General features: G+C 43.6%; 1 protein-coding gene across 2 annotated transcripts; it reads left to right on the plus strand.

Annotated features, from left to right (window-relative positions):
* Positions 1–8,239: 8,239 nt before the first annotated feature.
* On the plus strand, positions 8,240–26,778 carry atp1a3b (ATPase Na+/K+ transporting subunit alpha 3b). 2 transcript variants are annotated; one of them, XM_056445041.1, is made up of 23 exons: positions 8,240–8,408; positions 8,540–8,632; positions 18,277–18,396; positions 18,976–19,035; positions 19,649–19,852; positions 20,045–20,158; positions 20,579–20,713; positions 20,841–20,958; positions 21,147–21,415; positions 21,775–21,973; positions 22,092–22,336; positions 22,439–22,631; positions 23,000–23,175; positions 23,283–23,419; positions 23,498–23,648; positions 24,215–24,383; positions 24,498–24,652; positions 24,768–24,891; positions 25,110–25,255; positions 25,344–25,474; positions 25,584–25,685; positions 25,801–25,892; positions 26,478–26,778. In XM_056445041.1, the coding sequence occupies exons 2-23, from the start codon at positions 8,627–8,629 to the stop codon at positions 26,504–26,506; spliced, it is 3,075 nt and encodes a 1,024-aa protein (XP_056301016.1). In that variant the 5' UTR covers positions 8,240–8,408; positions 8,540–8,626; the 3' UTR covers positions 26,507–26,778. The 2 variants fall into 2 exon arrangements, with proteins under 2 accessions (XP_056301016.1, XP_056301017.1); XM_056445042.1 differs by having other exon boundaries at positions 18,316–18,396.

A 26,778-nucleotide genomic window follows, 5' to 3' on the forward strand; every position in this document is an offset into this window, starting at 1 on the left:
CACATCTGTAATGAAAATATGAAGCGACAGCCAGCGGCCTGTTAGCTTAGCTTAGCACAAAGACTGGAAATGGAGGGAAACAACTAGCCTCTGTCCAAAAGTAACAGCACCTGACTGCACCTCGAGCTCATTAATTCACACTTCCCAGGGGGTCTTGTCGTAGCCGTGTGGTCGTCAGCCAAACAGCACAGACTGCGGTCACCTAACGGACCCCCTTAAGACCACACATATGGAATAAAAAGATTAGATATAACATGTTAACTTTGGACAAAGACAGGCCCTCTGTTTTAAACAATTATGCTAAAATATGCTTAGCAAAGATAACCGGCTGTTGGTTAACGGTTATCAGGTATCATTCTTATCTAATTCAGTAAGAAAGGGAATAGGCATGTATCCCAAAATCTCAAAGTTTTCAGTGATGTTGTTTCGTTATTCAGAATGGTGTGAGCGCATACACTGTGTACTTGAAAAAAGTAAAAAGATTTTACTGTGAGAAATAAGGTGTTCAAAGGGCAGATAATGTAAACATATACAATATATCAGGTGAAACCATATAGAGCATTACATTTCAGCTACTTTGTGTGAAACATTATATTCTACTCAATAAGCTTGAGGAAGTGGCTGTCAGGTTTCAGTGGAAACAGCCTTGGTACTTTTATTATTTCTGAAATTACCTCTCCATATTAAGTATTTTTACTACTTTAAGAATGGCCGATGACATCAAAGAATTATTTGCTTACAAGGTATGAATGCATTTCTATACACTCAATTTAATCATTGTTCAAGACCTGAGACCAGGAAACATTCATAACCAGCTCACAACTACAGTGGTGACTAGACAACCCCCAACTGACAAAGAATATGCATTTAATATAAGATATCACGTAGTTATTGGATCGTATACGTATAAGATTGAAATGTCGGGTAATTTGCCTTTTAAAGTAGTGCTTTCTAGATCTAGTCCATCCAATGTTGTGGTCCAGAGAGCAGTGATGTCATCAATGATGAAGCCTAATGCAGCACGATGAACGGGGTTTAGATACTGAAGTAGTGACGGGGCATATCTCCATAATCAAGTGCAGACATGAAGTTGACTGAACATTTTTACAGTTAAGAAAGGACGGACAACCTTTTATTGGATAGATAAAAATATACTTTGTGAGTCAAATATTAAAATATGAAACTTGAAGCCAGATTCCCCTGTATTTGTTGGACTCAGAAAGATTATGGTACCATTTCAAGTGGCAGAATAATAGCACATAATGTGCTTTAAGTGCACACTAAGAATAAAGTCAACCTAAAAGGCAGTTACATCAAATGGAAAACAAGTGGGTGCATGTTGGCTTTCTATTGCCCTTGCAGACTAAGAGACTTCATTAAATGCATTTTGGTTTTCCTATGAAATCTTTCATCCGTTACTCTGATTTATATCAAAAGACGTGGCATTGAAAGCACTGACTTGAGTGCAATACATTTGCAGATAATGATTGTCCAGGTAAACCACCTAACTGCTATGAATATTCAAATAATCAAATCCACTGTAATCAGAAAATGCAGACGCGTCACATTAGGAACATGGTGTTCCCAATTCTTTGTTTGGTGAGATTACTCAGACTGGCTGCTATGTGGTATTATGTAGCTAAGACGTAGGTGGAGTAGAATAAAAATAACTAAAAATAAAACATAGTATTAAAGGAGTGGAGCAGGGTTTTGCTGCAGTGACTGTGGTGCTGAAAGGACAGCTACCAGAGGAGGAGGAGGAGGAGGAGGAGGAGGATGGGTCAGGGAGGACAGAGGGAGGAGCTTAAATGCTCAAATAGAACCAGGAGTAGACCATACCATAGATGGAAAGAGAGAGGTGGTGATTGAAAATAATGTCATATGTGCAAATGAATTGATTTTCCGCATATGTATGCCCGTACATGTTTGCATTTGGGAGTGTCCTGAGAAAGACTGGTAGTATGTTGTCATAGCAATGAAAGCACAGGTGTAATAACAACACCATTAAAGGCTTTATTAGGTGTCCCAGGTTCAGGGCGCTTGTGTAGTGCTTGCAAGCAGGGGTCACTGGGGTCACTGCCGTGAGCGTTAGTGTTATCGCTCCTCCTGCTTTGACAAGTGACAAAAATCCCCATGCGTGTATATTGAATTGTAGAACGTTAACCACCCCCAGGTTTACTTTGCATACCAATTCTAGCCAAACCATGACCTTTTTGATTTTAACCAAGTAGTTTGAACGAATCGTAACTGCAACCGTTTTGAGGGCGTCAAGCAGACACAGCAAAACAGGAATAAGTATAATACTCAGCTATTTTAAGACAAAAAATGCAAGTTATAGGCATTGCATTGGAGTATATTATTGTGTAAGATAAGCGTTAAAGCCCCATTATGTCGTTTTTCCCTTTTAGCGCCCCCTTCAGTTTTTGAGGTATTTAACGTTGACTTCAGTGTCGTAAATACCCAGTTACGATAGATGCAGCCCGGTAGAAGCAATCCGGCGACTGTTTCTATTTTGGATTTATACTAACGAGCGGGATCACTAATACGAAGACTGCGCTGGAACACTGTGAACTGGCCCAGCACCTACCGGACTATGGTGAAGTAGCGCGGGGATTGAACGCGGCGCCTCGCCACGTTTCCGCCTGGTCGGTCAGCTGTTTGCCGGCTTTTGGGGGGAGGGGTGTGTGTGCAGTCATTTACTTTTGTTTGGGGGGACTGCAAAGACTTTGGGACTGTCGGGATCCCGGGATTATACTTCGTTTTGAGTGGGTTTGATTGTTTGTAGTGGATGTTTTCATTTTGGGGGATTGCCGATGCATTGAATTTGATTTAATATAATAACATTTGGGTTTCCGCATATCGACTGTGTGTTTTTCTTTTACGACCATTTGAGCAGAGAGTTAACACCAGAACTCGCAGATCCGCCCATTCCCTTTTTTTTTGCGTATTGTACCTTTTCCCCTTGATCGAGTTGCTAAGGGCAAATGGTTACAACATAACCAAAAGAATGACAACATTTAGTTTAGATGAAATACCGATCGCGTTTTCAGCCTATATACGTTGTTTTCTAAATGTTTGAATGTGGAGTACGTGTGATCGAATACAATATTGTTGACAACACCAAAAAGCTACATAAAAAAGCTACCCTTATACTGTAGCTGCGAACGTGGAGTGGCACTATATGACATTGCGTAATCACTGCCGGAAAGCAGGTCGAAGTACATCCGCCCCGGAGCGGGCGGCTCCAGAATCTTACATAGCGGAGTTATTTCCCCACAGACCCCCGATGGCAATGGCGGAGGCGCAAATCGCCATATTAAAAGTCATTGTATCGGCACAATTTTTTTCAAGCTGTTATTTTAAGGTACAATTGTTACATAATGTTACTTTAACATGAAATGTAGTTTAACTACTGAATGTAATGGTGAGAAAGGAATGATAATCAAGAGAGAAGCAGGAGGCCGATTCTGAGCACGGCAGCATTTCTGTTCCCGTTGTTTTGTTCCCTTTTGTTTCTGAATTGTCAGTTATAAGTATAGAACTGCTATGTAAATCTTGTTCCCTCTTTCTTTCTTTGTAGTTGCCAATCATCTGCCAGTACTTTTCCTCCTTCTGCACACAGAACTGGTTGTCAGATTTTTTTTGAACTGCATTCATTTGTATTAACATATTCTTCTTTTTTGCAATCCCTCTCTTGATAAAGACTCCGCTCTACCCGCCATCTGTCCTCCCTCGGCCTCAACCACACATCTGCCATGACACTGAACCTTCGTCATGTGTCATGTTTTCCACGCTAAATCCCAGAGGAATGTTCCACCACCCACCTGACTCCTTCCTCCTTCATCTTGGTTTTATTGCTCGTCTTCATCCCCTTTCTTCCCTCCCCCCTGGCACGTCTTATTTCTGTCTTCCTCCTTAACCCCATCTGCCTTTTCATCATATATTCCCTGAGATCTCAGCACTGTCCTCTTGTCGTTCCCATCGCTTTTTCCCTCTCTCTCCCGCCCTCCTCTCCCCCCTCCTCTCCCTCCTCCCTCCCCCTCTTCTCTCTGCCTCTTTTCCTCCCTTCTGGACACTGAGTAGAACCCAGATTATGTCAGACATTTATAAAACCGGATTAGCTAGGATCACCTTCACACACACACACACACAGAGATGCCTCTTTACATCCCCATTCAAACACACATTTTTATTGAAAAAATATGGCCTGTTTACATGTTTTATGAATTTTACGCTGTGGCCTTTTCATATTGGATTAGGTCTCTAAAAATATAAAAATGTATCTTTACAATGTAAAGTGATCACAACTATTTGTTATTACAGGATATTCATACCTGTGGTCTTAAAAAAAGTTGCTTGACAATCACATGTGAATATCATGACCGTCTACATACTTAGGGCTCTGTTAAGTATGTATGTATATATACACTACCGTTCAAAAGTTTGGGGTCACTTAGAAATGTCTTTATTTTTCAAAGAAAAGCACTGTTTTTTCAAAAAAGATAACATTAAATTAATCAAAAATACACTCTATACATTGTTAATGTGGTAAATTAATATTCAAGGTGGAAGTGTCTGGTTTCTAATGAAATATCTCCATAGGTGTATAGAGGCCCATTTCCATCAACTATCACTCCAGTGTTCTAATGGTACATTGTGTTTGCTAATCGCCTTAGAAGACTAATATCTGATTCGAAAACCCGTGCAATTATGTTAGCACAGCTGAAAACAGTTATGCTGGTGATATAAGCTATACAACTGGCCTTCCTTTGAGCTTGAAGTTTGTAGAACAAAATTAATACTTCAAATATTAATCATTATTTCTAACCTTGTCAATGTCTTGACTATATGTTCTATGAAATGTTCAATTCATTTGATAAATAAAAGTGTGAGTTTTCATGGAAGACACGAAATTGTCTGGGTGACCCCAAACTTTTGAACGGTAGTGTATATACAGGACTGTCTCAGAAAATTAGAATATTGTGATGAAGTTTTTTTTTTTGTAATGCATTATAAAAAAAAAAAAATCATGCATTCATTATTCATTACAAATCAATCAATGAAATATTGCAAGCCTTTTTTAATTTTTTTAATATAACTGTATATTAAGAAACTCAAAAATCTATCTCTATATCTCTATATTATAAATAAAAATGAAAGTAAACTATACTAATTAAATCACTTGGAACATGAATTATTTTTCTAATTGCACTTTCCTGAGCAAAGGGTTTCCTGAGCCTTGACAAACACTCAGCTTTACTTGGTTTTTTTAAATATTTGAGAAATATTAAAATTTTTTTAGATTATAGGATTGTTGTTTTTCTTAATCAATAATATAAAAAAAATAAAAAATTGAATAATAATTTTCAATATTTCAGTTGATTGTAATGAATCAGAATATTTTTTTTTTTTCCTATATACATATATATATATATATATGTATCTATATATATATATTATAAGCGTCTTTGTGTATTCAGAAAAGCACTATATAAGTTTGAATTATTATTATTATATATAAGATAAACTAACATGTATACAGACTATTTCCTAGTCTTGCCCACACATATCTTCCTAATCCACACACATTAAATCCTGGTGAAATATGATATTCATCGGCAGCTCTGACTCAAACAGTAGCCTACACTATCACATCATATGTACCAAAATCACTGAATACTCATACTATCACACATGCAGAGGGCCCTGTATCTGAGACCTCAATAAGTATGACACAGCACTGTACAGCCACAGAAATGGAATCTATTAGAATAGCAATTAATACCAGCTGTCTGTGTCATCTGTCCCTCTCTTCTTTCTTTCTTTCCCTTATTCTTTCTTGTCTGGATCCCCCTCACCCGTCCCTCAATTCCTGACTCAGCAGAACCAGTCGGAGACAAGGTCATCCGACTGCTGTTGCTGTGGCGACCGAGAATTGGGGGATTTTTCCCTCCCCTCCTTTCTTGTACTGCAAGGCAGGGAGGCGTGTGGTGGGAGCAGGCAGGATGGAGGGAGAAACATGAAGGTATAACAGAGGTTAAGAAAGGATACTACTGGCAGCCATTTTGGTTGAAATGAGATTGAAGACAACTTTATTAGTAGCAGCACATTGACAAAGTCACCCTCATCGACAGTGCTAGGCTTCAGGATCCAATTCTATCTTTTAATCCTTACAGCTTCCTGTATGGCTGAGGTGCCTCAACATCTCTATGATGCAAGGATTGTATAACAATAGATGAATAATTCTGCATTCATAAAATGTGTTGACAGTCACAGGAAATCAGTCGACATTCAAGTGGGCAAAATAATATAAACTGTTGACAATTAGGTTGCATGACAATACCATTTCCCTCCATTAAATTAAACCAAGACCTCTGCAGTCACAACAAAATCCAAACATTATTAATTTCATTAAACTGTTATTATTGAAGGCTTTTTCATTTTATTGGTGTTTGGTTATTGCTTGAATAGCTTGATTTAAGCCTGATACCCATCCCCTAATGGGGGATTGGCCCATGTAAAATAAAACAAATTAACTATTTCATATTGTTGATTTGGAAAATGAAGCTCTCAAAAAAATCTTTACATTATTGTCCTGCCAGCATGCTTTGATTTTAGGAAGCCATCAGATCTGTAATGTTTCAGTTGTAAACTATACTTCCACAACAAGGTATTCCTCTTGGAAATGACCACAACGACTATAAACACAAGAGTTTATCGACCGACACATACTGTCACGTTGTTGTTCATAGTATTGACAGTGTGTAATGAGTACACATTATAAACATGCAATCATCTCATTCATATTAGCTCTGCAAATTGTTCTTGATCAACCGGACATGGGCGGAACAGTAATGAGGGGCAACGTGTCAACATTTGCTTTCGCTCTGTGAGTTCTGAATGGATGAGCTTTACCACACTGGTCAGAGTAAATGTGAAAGTTTACCCGACCCATGTGGTAGTTAAACTAGGTTACAAAGCAGATGAATAATAAGAATAAACAACCGTTGAAGACTGTTGTTAGGTCTTTGTCCTCCAACCTTGAGCTCACCCTGTTCTGATGCTTTGGGCTTTCATGGTTCTGCATGGTCATCGTCTGGGCCTGCAGCAAGGAAGGCAGTGAAGCATGTCAACAATCTGCTGCAGGGACAGCAAGCATGACGCTCGGCTTTCCCTTGCTAATCAGGCATGGCTTTAAATGCATGAATGTGTGTGTTAATGTGCGTATGCAACTCGGAGAGTGTGTGTGCCCTAACTGCTGCATCGTCCCTTCAGCGAAAAGCACCGAGGAAAAACGTGACCGAAGGCCTGCAATGGTAACTCAGTGCTGCATGTCCTCTGTCTGCTTTCTCTTTCTCACTTTCTATCTTTGCACCCATTTTGGTTACTGACAAATAAAACATGTCAAATGTCTTTCCTGTCCTCAGGTCTTGTCCTTGTTGTCCAAATGTCCCTTCACCTTGCTATTTGGCTCCCTCTCTGTATGTTTTCTATCATTTCTTTTCCACCTATTGAAAGAATGCAGTCTGATTTTCTTCAAGCATATTCCTGTCTAAGTGTGTTGATATTTGCTGCAGCAGATACCACGTTTTACAACTGTCCTCATAAATGTCAGGTAGAGTAACAGCTCCAAAGACCCCAGAGTATAGTGCTGAAACAAGTCCGGGGTGATTCTTTACTTTACTTTAACTGGGTACGCCCATGTCACTGATCTTACCTGCACCATTCTCTCCTTGTCAGCTAAAACTGCTGAAGTTGCAAATGGAGGTGCACAACATACTGATGACAGGACCAACACGACCGATGAGACATCCAAGGATGCTTATCACATGCATTAATGCCCGCAAATCCACTATTTTATGTTATATAAATACATTGCATAATGAACAAACACAACCACGACAGCTATAATCTAACCTTGCGCGTCCATTTCTATACGTTTTCAGCCTAGAGACTCGCGACGCTGCTGGCTGCGAGTTTCGGTGTTCTGCAGTAAAGCAGGAGGGGCAGCGCGAGCTTCCTATTGGCTCGTTTGAGGACTGTGACTAAACCAATTGGTTAGCGATCCCATCACCGATGAGATGCTCCGAGCTGTGATTGGCCCGCTGCGCGGATGAAGGCGGGTTTAAGAGGCCCTTCGGCTCACTCTTTTGCTTGGGCGGCGCTTCTTACACTGGCGGAGTAGTGCGGCCAGAGGAGTACTGCGGAAACCGTCAGAGCGGCGGAAGGAGATCAACTCCTGAAAAAATAGCTGCGCGGCTAGTCAGATTGGCCGGTCTTTCTCTTCAAGTATCAGAGAGCAAAGGAAGGAAGCGCATCCCCGCGTGATGCTCCGCTCGAGACCGCAACATTTCATTTGAAAGACGTCTAACGGGGGAGGGAAAGAGTGAAGTCTAATCCGTTGGAAGGTTTGAACGACCGTCTATTTAAACACAATGTTGTCAGATCTATAGATAACTGCCCTGACGTCTTTTTTTATTCACTTTTCATTTAAGCAGCCCTGAAAACTGAGCATATTCTCTTTCATTTTTTTTCCAAGGCAAGGCATTTTGATATAATTCATCGCGAGGGGCTGACACCTCTCAAGCTGTGCATCACCTGAGAGGAGAAGAGTGACTGCGCCAACATGGGGGTAAGACTCACGATTCCGCCTTTGTAACTGCGTTGTACCGCACCTGAAGTGGCCAAATGAGCGCTAGCCTGACATCGTACCCCTCACAAAGAAGGGCTGATGTGATGTCATTTTTTCCTCTCTGGAAATTCCGTTTGTCTCATTGACATTGACTGTAATGCGGAACTGTGCGTGGCCCTGGTCTCCGGGACTGCGACAAACTGATGTGCGGCGATAGAAAGCAGCGGTATTTCACGACGCGCTGTGATTTGACTGCAGCCTGGTTTGGACTCCAATATTAAGATGTGTTTTGCATTTATTCAAATATTGAAATTTGATAGGATCTTGTCATTTTCTCTCCTTCACTCGGTCATTTTTAAACACGCACGGAGATAATATATGAACAACTGATGCGGAGGTGTAACACGCAGAGTGCGTGTGTGTGCGTGTGCATGTGTGTGTGTGTGGATGGTTGTCAGGATGTCATGTGTATATCAAGTCTCTGAGAGGCCGACTTCGACGTTATAACCTTGCCAGCCATAGTAGGCCCGATTGGGTTTGGTCTTACCAAGGGCTCTGGTGAGGGAGGGAGAGGGAGGGAGAGGGAGGGAGAGAGAGAGAGGGGGGGGGCGGTTGTTAGAAAACTATTCTGTTCATCCGCCATTAACCGGTGGGTTGGAGAAAAAACTGGATTTTGTAACATTTGAAGGCACACAATGAGGCCTCTACATATTTCTCAATGATGAATGAACAGGATGTACTGTGACCTCCTTCACGCCCTCGCTGCCCCACCCCCCTCCCCCCTCCCTGTGCCGACCCCCACCCTCCGTCGTGCGCGCTCTCTCGCTCTCTCGCTTTAAACCCCGCTGGCACTGCCCTCTCTTCGGCCCGGTGCAGCAGTAGAGAAGCATCTGTCGGTGGAAGGGGAAGGGGATGCTGAGCCCGTCGCGCCCTTGCTCTCCGCTGAGGAGTCTCATCCTCGGCGCTCGATGACCCGCATGCGTCATTATGCGGTTACTGGGAATAAGCGCGTCGACAGCTTGTTTCCCCTTTTAATTTGTGACATAACAGGGACTCTATGTAATCACCCGAAGTGAACACATTTACACAAAATAAAGATTAAAGAAATGGTGCGTCCAGTAGGCCTTAACCAGGAGCACGATGTGCTCGTTATATGGAGAGCTCGCATCTGGTGCGCACACCGTGAAACGGTAAAAAAAAAAAAAAAGCATCTGCGCTGTTTCGGGTTATATATATATATATATATATAAATATATATATTTACGAGTCATGCAAATGAAGCAGAGGAGGCTGGTGGAAAAACACAGCGCTCCTGGAAAATTCCAAGATGCAGATGTGACTGCTGGTATGAGCTATTGCGTAATTTCTGCTTCATCTCCATCCTGCAGAAGGAGTTGTAGTTTTTATTCTGACCGCAGTGTGTCTGTTAAAACGATGCGGTGGCATGACGCCGCAGACAAGGGCCCATGCAGCGCTAAGATATCCTCCTCTGTAGCAGCAGTGCGGGCAGATGTCGTCGCAGTTACACAAGCATCTGAAACGCAGGCCCATCCGGGAGGGAGACCTTCGAGATGAAGGCTTCGGCTGCGCCGGCATCATTAGTGGGCACTGCGTCAAACGTGATGTGAGTGCACAGGGAGCTGGCGCAGGAGGGCTATTGATGTGTTCTCGGAAGATATCGCAGCTCTCCATAAATGTTCATTTAAAAAACATAAAATGAGCGTCCATGGCGAGCTGTGGTTCCTTGACTTTCACTCGATGACGGCTGAGGTCACCCTGAATGGAAAAAGGGATGGATGGATGAACAATGGAGTGATGGGACCGATCTTGTTTTCACTCGTTTGCTGGTCGACGACACATCATTTCTCGCTATCTCCATCTTTTTCTCCTTTTTTCTCTCCTTGTAAATCTTGCACTGGTGCACTGTGCTATGGCATTGCCAGCTGTCCTTCCCCAAGGCCGCGGGGGGGATCGCATGCGACGTGCCTCCTGCGTCAAACTGGGGGCGGGGCCTCTGGTGTGGAAATTCCCAGTAAAGAGCTGTGATAGGTTGGCACGAGGAGCACGCAGAAGGCACAGTGCTTAGGGACAGCAGTGATGCTGCAGAGCAACGCTGGGGCTCGTTTCAGGGATAATAGAGAGACAACTGGCACATTTTGATGGATAGTCTTAATTTGGAAGAATATATCGGATGAAATATAATTTCACTCACACACATCCCCTCATCTTGCTCATTATTCTCCTCTCTGCTATGTATGGCTGATGCTGATGAGACTATAGAAGGAGATTTTCACCTTCAGACACGTGACACTGATGGGGAGGGTGCCACTGCTGAGAGAGCAAGAATGACGAAGAGAGAGAGAGAGAGAGAGAGGAAGGAAGGGCAGATCAAGTAGTGGCTGGTCTGCAGGTGTAGAGAGAGGGATTAAAAATGACGGAGGAGGCGCATGGTGGGGGAGGGCTGCCTAGATGTATATCTTGTTACAGGATAATGACCCGAGGCTCACATTACCATGGCTCTGGTTTCCTCTCGCTTCACACTGTGGGCTTGGTTATCAGGGGAACGTGAGACAGAGGGGATAGGGACGAGGGATGTGGCTGGGTTGGGTGATCCTCGTCGGACATGACTGCAGGGTGATGTAGGGTGGTGTCAGTGGGCTGGTGCCCCAGGAGAAATGAAGGTGTAGCAGTAGCGTCACGGCTTTTTTTATGGAAGGTCATAATGGTGAAGAGGGGTGTGGCTGAGCCGCTGTGAAGGCATTGTGGCTGAGCTCCTGTTAGTGTCGAGATCCCGATAAGACTTTGATTAGACTCACTAAGTACCTGTGTCACGATGTAAAGGTTTCTAGAACAGCCTGTACGTTTTATATTGGCACTCGTGAGGCGTGTGCAGTGACAAGAGAAGACGTTAGAAGGTGTCAGTGAAGGTAGTTGGGGAGTGTGGTGTGTGTGGCCTCTGCAGAGGCCCAGCCCTCAGTTTGGTGCAGAGTACTGCACATCCCTCCCCACTGCACCTGATGCCCAATGCGGAGAGGCTGCACTGTACCACAGCGGATCTGTCCCACATGTCGCAGGAACCAATAGAAAAGGACTTCCATAGAACCTGATCAACCGCATGGTCTCTCAGCCAGCTGGGATCTTTTTGCCCGGTGGCCTAGGGGTCAATTAAGATCAATATGGTGACCTTTGAAATGCCCCTTCAAGCATCTTGATCAATAGATATCCACTGCATGCCTTGTCTTCAGTGAGAGTACAGCTGAAGGACAGAGTCCAGATTTCTCTTGTGGCTCAGGAAAAAAACTGTTTTAGTGTTAGAGTAACAGGGCAAGAAGCTTGTGTAATTCTAATACAATTAAAGGTCAGTGCTGCCGTCTTCATGTCTTACTTTTAAACAGGATTACGGTCGACGCGGTGATTAACAAACAGTTTTCCGACATTAACGTGTTGATGGTCTCTCATAAAGAGAGCGATTCAGAGGGGGGAAGGTTGCCTGACTACAACGACATGACTAATTCAGGGTGTTGTCCTGGAGATGTGTGTATGTGTGTGAAGTGTGTGTGTGCCTGTAAATGTGTGCGTGTACACCACAGCACAAAGTATAACACTGAGCAGCCACAATGGACAAAGGTTGGTTAAAATCAAACACCTTACTGTATTTGTTTCCACATAATGATGCCATTCAGTAAAAACAAATCCAAAAACAAATCCAAGTTGTTTTAAGATTATGTAATTGTATGCCTGAAAGGTGAATGATTGTCCATTCATTCAGACACACTTAACACAACATCTCTAGGTTTAGAATCACAAAGCAACGCTTGATTTAACATATTAAATGTAAATGGTTATTTGGTTCAGTGCAGTCAGCCGCTGTGTGGATGCGTGCACATCTGGACACATCTATGTGACCAGAGGCCTGCTGAGGAGGCGTGAGGTGCCCCCTCTGTCACGCCATGGAGAGATGCCATGATCTCTGCAGGCACCGACAAATCGAGATTTACAGTTCTAATCTAGACCAGGCCACATTCACACATGCCAAGACTCAAAAAACTACAGAGCAAATATCTCCCTCAGAGCTCTCTGGCATGGACAGAATGGAGGGGGGAAGGGGGGTGGGGGGAAGAGACGGGTTGCTCTTATTTAGTTTTTGGAGAAAGCACTACATACAGTTAATGAGTTGAGAGCTAAAAAGAGTTAATCTCTCTCTCTGTCTTTGTGTTCATGTGATTTAGAGAGTAACATGTTCTAGTGCTCCTAAGCGGCCACAGTTATTTTATACAGCAGTGAATACGAATACTATTTCATTACTTCTACTTGTACATGTTTTAAATTGACCTGCCACTCTAGCGTAACAGAACGTCCTGGGTAGACGCCATCTTTACCCTTTCTTCTTCCCGTCTGATATCTGGAGTCTCCTTCTCTTGATGTCTGTTCACTGTATTCGATGGGAACATAAAAAGCCTTCGTATCACTCTCCAGGCTGATACAGATAAACCAAACAAATATCTTAAGTCTCTTTTACATGGCATTCAAATCCTAATCATCTCTTCTAAGTAACCGTCTAATCCATGCGTTTACTCAGTATTGTCGGAAGACATTCACCAAATTATTGTGCACTAGGACCTCATGATACACGTGGAGATTGCACAGATGCGTTTGATTTTCCTAAGAGGAAAATTGTGTAGAAAGAGGAGCGATACGAACAAAGAGGATGAAGCATAGGGAGCTAATCCAGTGTAGTAATCAGACTAGCTAATCCCAACAGCTATGTCCCTGGGTCCACGGCCTGAGCCCCCCACTGTGAGCCAGAGCCCTGCCATCCTGCTGCAAGAAACAGCAGATGGTCCAATGACCTTGCAAGGTCACACACACACCCATACACACACATGCATGCAACAACACACAGATACACACCACACGCATTGTAGCATGTGTACAGATGCAGACATTTTATTACAAACCAGGACATATTTCACACGCAGTATATGTCCATGTAATGTCCACGCCGTATGACTCAGAGACGATAGAGAGGGACAGCAGAGTGTCGTGGGAGAGTATTGTAGCTTCTCTACGAGACAGATGTAGTTTCATCCGCCAGACTGAAGTCAAAGGGCCTCAACCGGCTGACTGGACGACAACAGAAGGTGACATGAATTAGAGCTAATGTCTTCATGATGTAGAAACAGGCAGAAATATAGTATGTATGCTATTATACACCACCATTAGACATTTTATAAAACAGTTACATGCGCTCAGAGCACAAGTAACATGACAAATGAGTGCATGCCATGATGCAGTGCAGACGAGATGACGTCATCACGCCTCTGGCTGCTCTGTGCAGAGAGGAAGTGCAGCCTCACATGCTGCTATGACCCATCCTGAGATGGTGGTTGTTGAATGATTTAAAATGGAGCAGGGTGGCATCTCCTCCCTCTACACACCACTTCCTTTTTTCAGTTCCATATTTAGAGAAAAATCCACTTGTGTGTGTGTATACGCACATAACTTCTTGCTGTTACAGGATTCGCCATGCGTGCAATCAAAGTGGAAGAGAAGACGGTGCACGCCATGTCAACCCCACCGTCCTCGATGCGTGCCTCGACCCGTTGTCCTCAAGATGCTCGCTGTGATAAATGTTCTCAGGTGCCACTCCTAATGTGAACAAGACTCTCGTTGTAAAAACATTACAGAGTCGAATTACTTGATTTCCATCCGTCCAACGGCGCCTTGAACAGGGAAACCCCATTGAAGTGAGACGGTACACGTCCTCCGAGGAGGATGGCAGCTCTTTCCTTCTCCATTTATTTGAAGTTGTGTCTTTCACAATCACTTGTTCTCTCTCTCTCTCGCTCTACATCTGCTTTCCTCCCTCTGCCGCAATGCGTGTAGACGCTGCACACACGGAGCGCGGCCAACACAATGACTCACACTATTTCTATCCAATGAATTATTCGTCTGTGTTCTACAGCAGTGAATACAGCGCCCAGTTTCACATGTAGCCATTATTTTTGGACCCGGAGAACATCAGGGGATCCTAAGAGTGCGAGGCCACTGCTGAGCTCGGTCACCATGGTTACTTTCCCTCCAAACACGGGAATTCATCAGAGGACAAAAAGCAATATTTATTTTAGTTGGCCAGAGCCGGTAGAACAATTCATCAAATCAAACACACAACCATATATGTGAAGCTTTGAACAAATATTGTATATTTGTTGGCAGATTTTGAAAAGCCGATATGGAACTGGATGTGAGCGGTTACACGATGTACTCCAGAGAGGAGCATCTTCAATCCCTGCCGATGTCAGAGAGGCGTCTGTCCATCGGTCCGTTTGTCTCGGTGCTGGTGGGAGAGCCAGCGTCTGTAATTCCAGACCCGAGTCTCCGTTTCCTTCCTCAGCTCCGAGGAGGCTCATTACATTACCCAGACACACACACACACACACTCACACACACACACACACACACACACACACACACACACACACACACACACACACACACACAGGCAGGCACACTTTGACGCATCCTGCAAATGCAACGATACTCAAGTCATATATGTATACAATATGGACTCCATCTTTCTCTGCTGAATAATTCAAATGGAAGTGGTGATGACAGAGACAGATATACAGACAGATAGACTTGAAATCTACAATAACAGATAAATACCTTGTTTAGTGTCAGCAACATACTCTAGCTGCAACACAGATAAATCTTATCAGGTAGCAGGGTGTGTGTGTGTGGAGGGGGGAAATGACAAGAGGCTAACACACACACACACACACACCCACCCAAAGCCAGGTATGCACTCAGAATACTCAACATACACAACACAAGATAAATCTCTTTTCTCTTTGAGTCGTGCTGGTAACTATGTCCACAAACACACACGCACAGACACCTGGAGTGAGAATATAAACTGTTCGCCCATGTGAATACCAAGTAACACACTCACACACACACACACACACACACAAACACAACAGGAGTAAGGTTTGTGTAATCTATTAGAGTGGGGTTACTGCGGGTCATACACTGACACAGAGCCAGCAGACAAAGACTGCTGGTCAATATCTAATTAGAAGCATGAACGAAGGGTGACAACAGCTCTTCTCTCTCTCTCTCACTCACTCACTCACTCACTCCCTCCCTTTTCATGTGCCCGATGCCCCCGTCATCCACCCCCTCAACATCCATCTCTCTCCGTGTCTCTACTTTTCACCCCGTATCGCTTTGTTTGGCACTCCTCTCTTTATCCCAAACACTTCTATTGTCCGGGCATATGTGTGTTTGTGATGGGAGGGCGGTGTGTGTCCACGTTTATGAAATAAATGTCAGCGGGCATATGCTCAGAAGAGCAGGTGCGCCGTGGACAATGCTCCCTAAATGTGTATTTGATACCGATGAGACGGTACATCCGGAACTCCTTATTAGTCGACACCCTTGATCTCCAAAAAGAGATTTGGGGCCTTCTTTGGTTCATTCATGCATTTAATACATACATGTATGTGCCAACACGCCAACACACCCTCAATGGGAACACACGCACGCACACATCCCGGTTCTGTCTCAAAGGGGATGAGCAGCAGTAATCTTCCACTGCATCAGTTTCTTCTTGATGCAGCCTCCGCCTCACCAAGCCTGCCTGGTCTTGCTGCGGCTAAGAAATGTGCTCACCTGCTCCTTTATTGCAGAACCATGTGTGTTTGCATGTGTGTGTCTGTGTGTGTGTGTGTGTGGGGGGGGGGGGGTTGTGTTTGCAGTCAGGTCAAACGGCTCCTTCCCACTGACATGCTACTCTCTGCCTGACGTGCTCGAACGAAGGGTTTCATTGTTTGCTTTGAATTCAGCGGCGGTCGTTGAGCAGCTCGAGCTCTACAATTAAGCGAGTGAGAGTCCACATGCTGCTTCACGAAGCTGTTCCTTTTCTTTTTTTTTACGATGACAAACTAGAAAGACAGGTCTTCGTTACCACATAGAAAAACTCAATACGCAGAGGCATGATTTCCCAACGGCAGTAGGATTACAGCTCCCACAGTCGGGATTGAAGGGTCACGTTGTTCTCGTTGGAAAGTGTGTGTGTTTTGGTGTGGTTAGGGTGTGTGAGTATTTGTGGAGAACGTGGGATCTCCATTCATACTTTCTTCCTGGTGCTTATGTAAGTTTGGTATGTGTAAACATGAAGCATCAAGTCAAAGTGGTTCACATTGGGACTATGATGTCACATATAAGGAAGGGCGGTCGAGCAGAAGTTGCTGGTGTGTGCTGCAGTCCTGATCACGGTACTGCATGGTTCTACCACTAGGGGGTTCTGGGAATTTCACCATAAGACAGCAACAAATGACTCTTATCAAATTTAAGTTATCAATGAAATTGTAACCTTGAATCTATTTTTTGAAATGCACCTTCATCAAGAGTGTTGTTGTCATTGACTATTAGTTATTGATGTTTCTGTCTGATTCAGGCTGAATTGTGTGGCTTCAATAGCGAGACTTTACTCTGTCATACCACCAGGGTATATTCATTTGATTGCATTGATCTTCCACCGATGGCCATTTCCTTGACGACTTGGTGAAGAGCCTGACCACTAGGACCCACTCACACCTCCTGGAAAGTGTTCCCTTTCCATGCGACCTCTGACCTTTGATGAGGGACATCTGTATTGACGTGGCGCAGCAAGTCAAGCAGCTCTCCTTCAGGACAACAGGCTAGAGTTACAGCTATAGACCTAGACAGACTAGAATGTGAAGTGCTGGAGAAGATCTGGGTTATTATTCGTCCAATCACGTCTAGTTTAACAACATAAGCCAATTTATGAGGCGATAATTACAGTTGCAGAGTACCAGGAACCAGAGGCAGCACAGTGAAGCAGGCGGAAGAGGACAAGGACCTTTGATGTGCGTGCACTTGAGATTTCATTTTCAATCTTTGACATTAAAGAGTCTCTGATGTATCTGGTCTCATAGTGTAGAGGTACTAGAATCTAATCGGAAAGCCTTTGATGCTCTCTCTCTCTCTCTCTCATGTTCTTGCTGCTAGATAAATGAAGAAGGCCAGGAAGCGAAAAGTTCAAACCTAGAGGTTGAATCATTTGCCCTTGAGTGTGTCCATCAGATATCTGTGGACATCAGAGCAACAGTTATTTGATCAGTGGAGGGATCAAATATATATGACAGAGCAGACAGGAGGCGCACTGTAGTGCATGTTTAATGTGGATGTCTTTGTTCAGAGAAAAATGGCAGCTATCAAGGTGATGCCTTTATCTCTCACGTCTTTGATTAAGATAATAGTTTTTGTGTATGCTCTTCGTCTGACATCCTCACAAACGAAACACAGGCTACTTCACGAGGCCACTTCAAAAGGGTACAACTGTATTTACTGTGTAGTGGAAGAGAAACCAGGGGCGATTCAATAAAGCCCGCTGGCTTTGCAGTCATTTACTGGTAAATACTGTTTGAATGCCAGACAATGCAGTTCTCTGAATATTTCAAGAATTTAATCCATTTTCAGAGCCAAAGTGGAGCTTTTAGTGAGCTAATGTAATGTTTTAAGTCCAGAGAACAGTGAAGATCAGAAACACAGGCGCACAGGCTTTTCTCCTTAATCTAGTCCGAGGGCATGTATAAAACATGTGTGTGTGTCTGTAGTATGGCCGTTCAGACAGTTACCGCATTGCCACCACACAGGACAAAGTTAACCGATCCCCCAAGAAGAAGAAGGGGGCCAAGGAAAGGAACATGGATGACCTGAAGAAGGAAGTTCCCATTGTAAGTAAATCCTTCCCTTATCTGTGATGAATACTTGTGAAGCTGAGTGTTTGCATACCATGTGTTTGAGGCCAATTCCCTTTTGAACCTGTCAGTCAAAAGCTGATTTATTTATTTGTTATTATGTCAATTATTCTAACTTTTGAAAATCATGTTCTTTGAGAATATAGTAAAGGAAACTGAATTGATAACTCTCTTGGAGAGAAAGGAAATAATTGTCATGCAGCCCAAAATGTATTATTACTGGTATGAGGGGTGACTTGTTATCAGGAGTTCGTCACTTTGATCCCGCGTCCCAGCGCAAGAAATGCACACCTGGGTCGACATAAATCTGCCCAAATACTCTTATGGTCCAGGTGAACTGCATGCTTGGAGTACATTTCCAATTACCTTGATTAACATTAAGTTATTAGATGTTCTGAAAATGCGAAAAAAGCTCAAAACACTTTTTCATTACTTATCAGCATAATTATTGATTAGATTTGGACTATTTCCTTTTGTCATTGCATGCAAAAAATGGCAACTAACTACTAAACATCCTGAGCTATGCAGAGTATTGAATATTGTTTTTTTCTCCAGACGGAACATAAGATGTCCATAGAGGAAACATGCAGGAAATTCCAGACTGACGTTGTTCAGGTGAGTTCATGATATTTGTTGTGAAAAGCTAGAGGGTGAGCAGCATATATGTGTGTGTGCATGTGTATATCTATCTATCTATCTATCTATATCTACTCATATATATATATATACATCTATACATGTATAGATGTATATATACATATATATATATAGTATATATATATATACTAGATGTATCTATAGATATATAATATATATATATATATTTTGTGTATATGTGTATGTCTATATATATATTTATGTGTGTTTGTATTTGTGTGTATGTGTCTATATATATATTTATGTGTGTATGTATGTGTGTGTGTTTATGTATGTGTCTATATATATATATATATATATATATATGTGTGTGTGTGTGTGTGTGTATGTACATGTACGTGTGTGTGTGTATAGTATTTGTCTCTGAAAAAAAATACCTACATTATATTTGTCTCGGTATGTACAGCTGTGGTTCTAGACTGATTTCCCAGTTGGCCACTAAATGGCATAATTCTTTTGTTTTGTTACAGTTTTTGACGATTGACAATCCAACCACAAAGTCATACTAAATAAATATGTGAATGTTAACCAACTTAAACCAACGTGTGTTTGTATTGTGTGCTCCCTCCAGGGGTTGACCAATGCCAAGGCAGCCGAGTATCTGATCAGAGATGGTCGCAATACTCTCACCCCTCCTCCCACCACCCCGGAGTGGGTCAAGTTCTGTCGCCAGCTGTTCGGTGGATTCGCCGTCCTGCTGTGGACTGGCGCCGTCCTCTGCTTCCTGGCTTACGCCATCCAGGCAGCCACTGAGGACGAGCCTGCAGGAGACAATGTGAGCATTCACACACACTTAGTCACATCTTACCCTTCTACACCTCATTAACACATCCGTCACACTTCCCACGCTGAAGTACGGACATTAATAACACCTCGGCTCAGGGATCTTAGCATCACACACATCCAGGGCTTTTCCACAGGCCACACTCGCTTATGTTTGACTGTTTGTCTCTCTGTCTCTCTCCAGTTGTACTTAGGAATTGTGCTCACAGCTGTCGTGGTCATCACTGGTTGCTTCTCATACTATCAAGAGGCCAAGAGCTCAAAAATCATGGAGTCCTTCAAGAACATGGTGCCTCAGGTAAATATGTGTTTGCTCAAAAGAAATCACGCTATGTCTGAAAGCTTATTTAGATCCCCTCTGGAGAGGGAAACGGACATGTATAGCCTTGGAAGTGAATATATTTAGGATGTTGAAGAAATTAGGGCTTGTTAATGTGACTTAGCAGAAACTCTGTTAACTCTGTTTGTGTAAGTCTTCACACGGCACTTCTTTACTTGCCACAAAGAGAGTGGGAATACTTTATATTGCAAAAGGAGGTAGGACCGCTGGTGGTTGGTGTACTTTTGATTGAGTGGATGATTTACTCACAGTATGTTTAAACAGTTCTTTTCACATGAAAAGACAGAAAATTCCCCATTTTTTGAGACACCATGTTACTCTAAATATTGTCCAGTGCCTGGTGCTTGTTTTCTAAGCATCACTGATATCCCCCCACAGCAAGCGTTGGTGATCCGTGAGGGTGAGAAGGTACAGATCAACGCTGAAGAAGTGGTGTGTGGAGATATGGTTGAAGTGAAGGGAGGAGACAGGATCCCTGCTGACATCAGGGTTGTTTCTGCTCATGGCTGCAAGGTACACACACACACACACACACACACACACACACACACACATGCACGCGTACACACTACACACACATTCAAAGCCTTGTTTCTTGTTGGATGCAATTTCATGTTTTACTTTCCCTGTCTCCCATTAGGTTGATAACTCCTCCCTCACAGGCGAGTCAGAACCTCAGAGCAGGTCACCTGACTGTACCAATGACAACCCCTTGGAGACCCGAAACCTTGCTTTCTTCTCCACCAACTGTGTGGAAGGTATTGTGCTCTACTGTGCTATTATTAACTTGTGATTTAAAGCCCCCAAATTACCAAATACCTAACTTTACTTCAAGACTAAAATGTAATGCCTAATCCTCACAGAGAAAGAAATGTTTCTAGGACTAATTACACATGCTGCAAATTATATTCTACATAATTATATATGTGTTCTTTTTCCTAACCAGGCACAGCGCGTGGCATTGTTATCTGCACCGGAGACGACACAGTCATGGGTCGCATTGCTACCCTGACCTCTGGCCTGGAAACCGGCAAAACCCCCATTGCAAAGGAGATCGAGCATTTCATCCACATCATCACAGGTGTGGCCGTGTTCCTGGGTCTCACATTCTTCATCCTGGCCATCGCCCTGGGTTACTCCTGGCTCGAGGCTGTCATCTTCCTCATCGGCATCATTGTGGCTAACGTGCCTGAAGGTCTGCTGGCCACTGTCACTGTAAGTGGACAAATAATGACATATATCTTTGGCCCTTTTTGCTTGAATTGTAAACTTATATTGGCATATTATTTTTGCAATCTGTTGTTATTGCTCATAGATAATCTGTGTCTTTTATCGATGCTTGTGGTTACATTTTATTACCTTTAATTAAGTTGATTATTACATGGCTTTTTATGTTAGTGTTATTACATTTATCTTTCAATTTGAAAGGTGCTATGAAAATAAATGAAAACAACTTATTTAATAGTGAGCTCACTTTATAAAGCATGAAGAAACCGATAAATTAAATTTTAGAGCTGACAGGTGATGCATCCAATCTCAATGATGATAAACATTCTACATGTACTTGTCTGCAGGTGTGTCTGACCCTGACTGCCAAACGTATGGCGAAGAAGAACTGCCTTGTGAAGAACTTGGAAGCTGTGGAAACATTGGGCTCCACCTCCACCATCTGCTCTGACAAGACCGGCACCCTGACCCAGAACAGGATGACTGTGGCCCACATGTGGTTCGACAACCAGATCCACGAGGCCGACACCACAGAGGACCAGTCTGGTGAGTAAAGATGAGGCGTAAGCCACCACTGATGGAGTATGTCACAACTATAACAGGGATAAATGCTAACTAGAAACGATGAAGGTTAATAACACCCTCCCTCCTGTTGCCGCTCCAGGCGCCTCTTTCGACAAGAGCTCCGTGACGTGGCTGTCTCTGGCTCGCGTGGCCGCTCTGTGTAACCGCGCTCAGTTCAAGGCGGGACAAGACCAGCTGCCCATCCTGAAGCGTGACGTGGCCGGCGACGCCTCAGAGTCCGCCCTGCTGAAGTGTATCGAGCTGTCCTGCGGCGCAGTCAGGGCCATGAGGGATAGGAACAAGAAGGAGGCTGAGATCCCCTTCAACTCCACCAACAAATACCAGGTAAGTCACAGGCTGTACTACCGCTGGGTACACAAGATGAAACCCATATGCACAAACACAACGTTTATCAAATTAGATGAACGCTCTGCTCTCCTCTTCCAGCTCTCAATACACGAGACAGAGGACGTCAATGACAACCGCTACCTGCTGGTGATGAAGGGAGCCCCCGAGAGGATCCTGGACCGTTGCTCCACCATCCTGATCCAGGGGAAGGAACAACCTATGGATGAAGAGCTGAAGGAATCTTTCCAGAATGCCTACATGGAGCTTGGAGGACTGGGAGAGAGAGTACTCGGTAAGAATATATATAACTGGAGAGATTCAAAGATACAGGGAGGGAGAGGGACTGTGCCCTGAGGTTCAAACAGGGATTATATTTAGTATTTTCCACTGTATTTAGATACTATGATACCATCATATAATTTTGTAAAAGGGAAATATATTATTGTGACTGCAATTTATTAATTTAGACAAGTTTTTAAAAATATGCGACAGATCCTTTTCTGAACATAAGATATGTTGAACAATCTGTGTAATTATTAGGAAAAAGCACTATTGAAATGTAATTGTGTCAATAGTGTTGGAAGTTATGTCGGAGGACAGAAATATCATGCTTCGACATCACAAATCAAACACTAAATGTCCCACTTCTTCTCACTCCAGGTTTCTGCCACTTCATGATGCCAGAGGACCAGTACCCCAAGGGCTTCGCCTTCGACACAGAAGATGTCAACTTCCAGACAGACAACCTTTGCTTTGTTGGCCTCATGTCCATGATCGACCCTCCTCGTGCTGCTGTGCCTGATGCTGTTGGCAAATGCCGATCTGCTGGTATCAAGGTGAGCTTTTTACGGCAAGCCTAACACCAAATGTCTTTATTCCTTGAAGTCTTTTTAAATGATGTTGTTTGTGATGACGCTATAACATCATTTCTGTTGGTTGTTAGGTCATTATGGTCACTGGAGATCACCCAATCACAGCCAAGGCCATTGCCAAGGGAGTGGGCATCATCTCCGAGGGCAACGAGACCGTGGAGGACATTGCAGCCCGTCTCAACATCCCCGTCAGCCAGGTCAACCCCAGGTAAAGAACGCTTCCAGAAACACACTAAACAATGGTGAAAGACAAGAGCCACGTCAATGCCTCACTGTCTGTGTTCAGGGATGCCAAGGCCTGCGTGATCCACGGCACAGACCTGAAGGAGCTGTCTCAGGATCAGATGGACGACATCCTGAGGAACCACACAGAGATCGTGTTTGCCAGGACCTCCCCACAGCAGAAGCTCATCATCGTGGAAGGCTGCCAGCGACTGGTATGAGCATGTTCACATTGTTTGAGAGTAAAGTGCCGAATGGATAATAAATGCTCGGGGCGACTTGAACAAGTAGAGGTTAAGTCTCTAATCCTAGCAGCGTTGTCCGACTGCTTAATGGAGATTACTTTGGGGACAAATGGCATTACACGTTTACAACAGCAGATGGCGCTACTTCTGTCGAACGTCTTCCCTGACTGGTACAGAACACATGATGGGGGGGTTGAACTGTGAATGGTTAGATTGCATTTGACAAAAGGTTTTCATTGACTTCAATTGAAATAAAATCAATTCATGACAACATTTTAATACATTTCATACATTTAAAGGTGACAGTTTAATTTAAGAGACATCTGTTCAGGTCTTGACAACATTGAGGTTGTTTTTCAACAGGTTACTTGTAAAGTATTGACTCGTTTGATAATCTTGGTCATATGAATGAAGAGTATTAATCTTTAGCTAAAATAAAGTATGTCACTAAAAGATTAATACATTTAACAAGTATAACTTCTTCCATATATATCATGCAATATAAACTCACCCTCACCTTGCTGCTTCTCCTCCAGGGTGCCATTGTGGCCGTGACAGGCGATGGTGTGAATGACTCTCCCGCGCTGAAAAAGGCTGACATTGGGGTTGCCATGGGCATCTCTGGCTCAGATGTGTCCAAACAGGCCGCAGACATGATCTTGTTGGACGACAACTTTGCCTCTATTGTCACAGGAGTGGAAGAAGGTGAGGAGACCCAAAGGACCGAACTGGAAGCTATGATCCTTGAGGATGTGGAGCACAAGTGGTTTCAGACTGTAGGACTTAGTACGTGATGTAACTTACCTGTCTGTTTTTCAGGCCGTTTGATCTTTGATAACCTGAAGAAGTCCATTGCCTACACCTTGACCAGCAACATTCCAGAGATCACCCCCTTCCTGCTGTTCATCATCGTCAACATCCCCCTGCCACTGGGAACCATCACCATCCTCTGTATTGACTTGGGAACAGACATGGTGAGAGCAGATGAAACACTCGCTGTCTTTTAATTCTCAACACTGGAAACCGCTCCTGTTGAAAGGACACATCATATCATGCACTAAACGTCCCCATGTCTCCCTCGTCCCTCAGGTGCCAGCCATCTCACTGGCTTATGAAGCAGCTGAGAGCGACATCATGAAGCGTCAGCCCAGGAATCCCTTAAGGGACAAGCTGGTGAATGAGAGGCTCATCAGCATTGCCTACGGACAAATTGGTAGGTGAAATGTTGCTGATCCAAGCTCAGAATGATCTTTTATCTGGATTCAAGTTTGATCCTCGTTGCCTGAAAGTCATTTTGTGTTTAAATCAATCTTTATCCACCTGTCATTGTTCACACACTGGGTTATCTTTGGAGTTATCTGCAATGATTTTTTGGGGGGGGAAACTAGATGAATAACAAGTGTAACTTAATCTCTCTGTGCTTTCCCTCAGGTATGATTCAGGCTCTGGGAGGCTTCTTCGCCTACTTTGTCATCTTGGCTGAAAATGGTTTCCTGCCCATTCAACTCGTCGGCATCAGGCTCAACTGGGACGACCGCAGTGTCAACGACCTGGAAGACAGCTACGGCCAGCAATGGGTTAGTGTGTAGTTGTCGTGTTGAAGTGAACTTTCATCTGTTTTGTGACTTTGATCTTACCGTGTCCGCCACCCTCTCTTGCCCTCAGACATACGAGCAGAGGAAGATCGTGGAGTTCACATGCCACACAGCCTTCTTTGTCAGTATTGTGGTCGTGCAGTGGGCTGATGTCATTGTCTGCAAGACCAGGCGTAACTCTGTGTTCCAGCAGGGCATGAAGTGAGGCCACATTTATTGCGATGCCGATCTACTTAAATGTGTCCTTTAAGTCATTTATCTTTGGACAAACAGATGTGCTGATGTTAACACTTGTTGCGTCTCCACCCAGGAACAAGATCTTGATCTTCGGCCTGTTTGAAGAGACAGCCCTGGCTGCCTTCCTGTCCTACTGCCCAGGCATGGATGTGGCACTCAGGATGTATCCACTAAAGTGAGTGCCACCTGTATCGCATGGATACATATGCAGTCACTCTGATTCACATATTGTGTTGTGTCTATTTACTTGATTATTTGTAACCCCTGTTGTTCTCTTGTCTCGCCCACAGGCCTAGCTGGTGGTTCTGTGCGTTCCCTTACAGTTTACTCATCTTTGTCTATGATGAGGTTCGAAAACTTCTCATTCGTAGGAACCCAGGCGGTAAGTTTCATAATACATTTACGTTACCTTAGAATAAGCCGTTTATATCTCCATACGGAGTAAGTCCTCTTCATGGAGCCTGATGCCATGACAGACCAAACACTGCTTATGATGGGGCCATTTGAGTTTATGCGTCGGCCACCATAGTTCAGTTGGTTGTCTGCAACCTCGTCGCTAGATGCCACCAGATGCTCCACACTGCCCTTTGTGAATGCCCCTTTCTATAAAGGAAGTTGTGGTTTTACGCTGCACTATTTGTTGGCGTGGTAACTTCCTGGAGTCTCTGTTGCTTCCTTGTTAAACTCACAGCGATGACGAGATTAGGCCACGTAACGGCACCCAGAACAGAAGTTGTCCGGCTCCTAACTCCCCTCAATCCACAACATGTAGTTTTTACATGTTAAGTTAGAATGTATTTAAAAGGCTCACTGTTTACCAGTTGTTCTTAGAAGCTACGCTAACAAAATGTTTACCGTGTCCTTTAATTTACGCTAATTTAGTTGAAAGTCACCTTAAAATATGACTTGAAAGCACTGAATTTACTTATTAACTTCTGTGTTTTTCTTTCTCTCATTTGCATTCCAGGTTGGGTGGAAAGAGAGACATACTATTGATCAATGGAGCATCTTTGCTCAAGTCCCCTACATGTTTCACTTATTTCTCCCCCCTGTCACTCCATCCCTGGCAAGACACACCTTCAGATGCCCCGCCCCCTTAAAGACAAAAAAACGCTTTGAAGCAATTTTCATCAATACTGCCCCAAGGATTAAAAACAGCAAAAGCACCGTTACAACTTTCGACCCCGCCCCCCTTTCTCCCATCTCTTATGATACTCTTTGCATGTGTTCTCTCACTGCTGTGTTCATAAACCAATATATCTACCTAA

The sequence above is a fragment of the Pseudoliparis swirei genome, chromosome 22 (assembly GCF_029220125.1).
Source record: "Pseudoliparis swirei isolate HS2019 ecotype Mariana Trench chromosome 22, NWPU_hadal_v1, whole genome shotgun sequence".
NCBI lineage: Eukaryota > Metazoa > Chordata > Actinopteri > Perciformes > Liparidae > Pseudoliparis > Pseudoliparis swirei.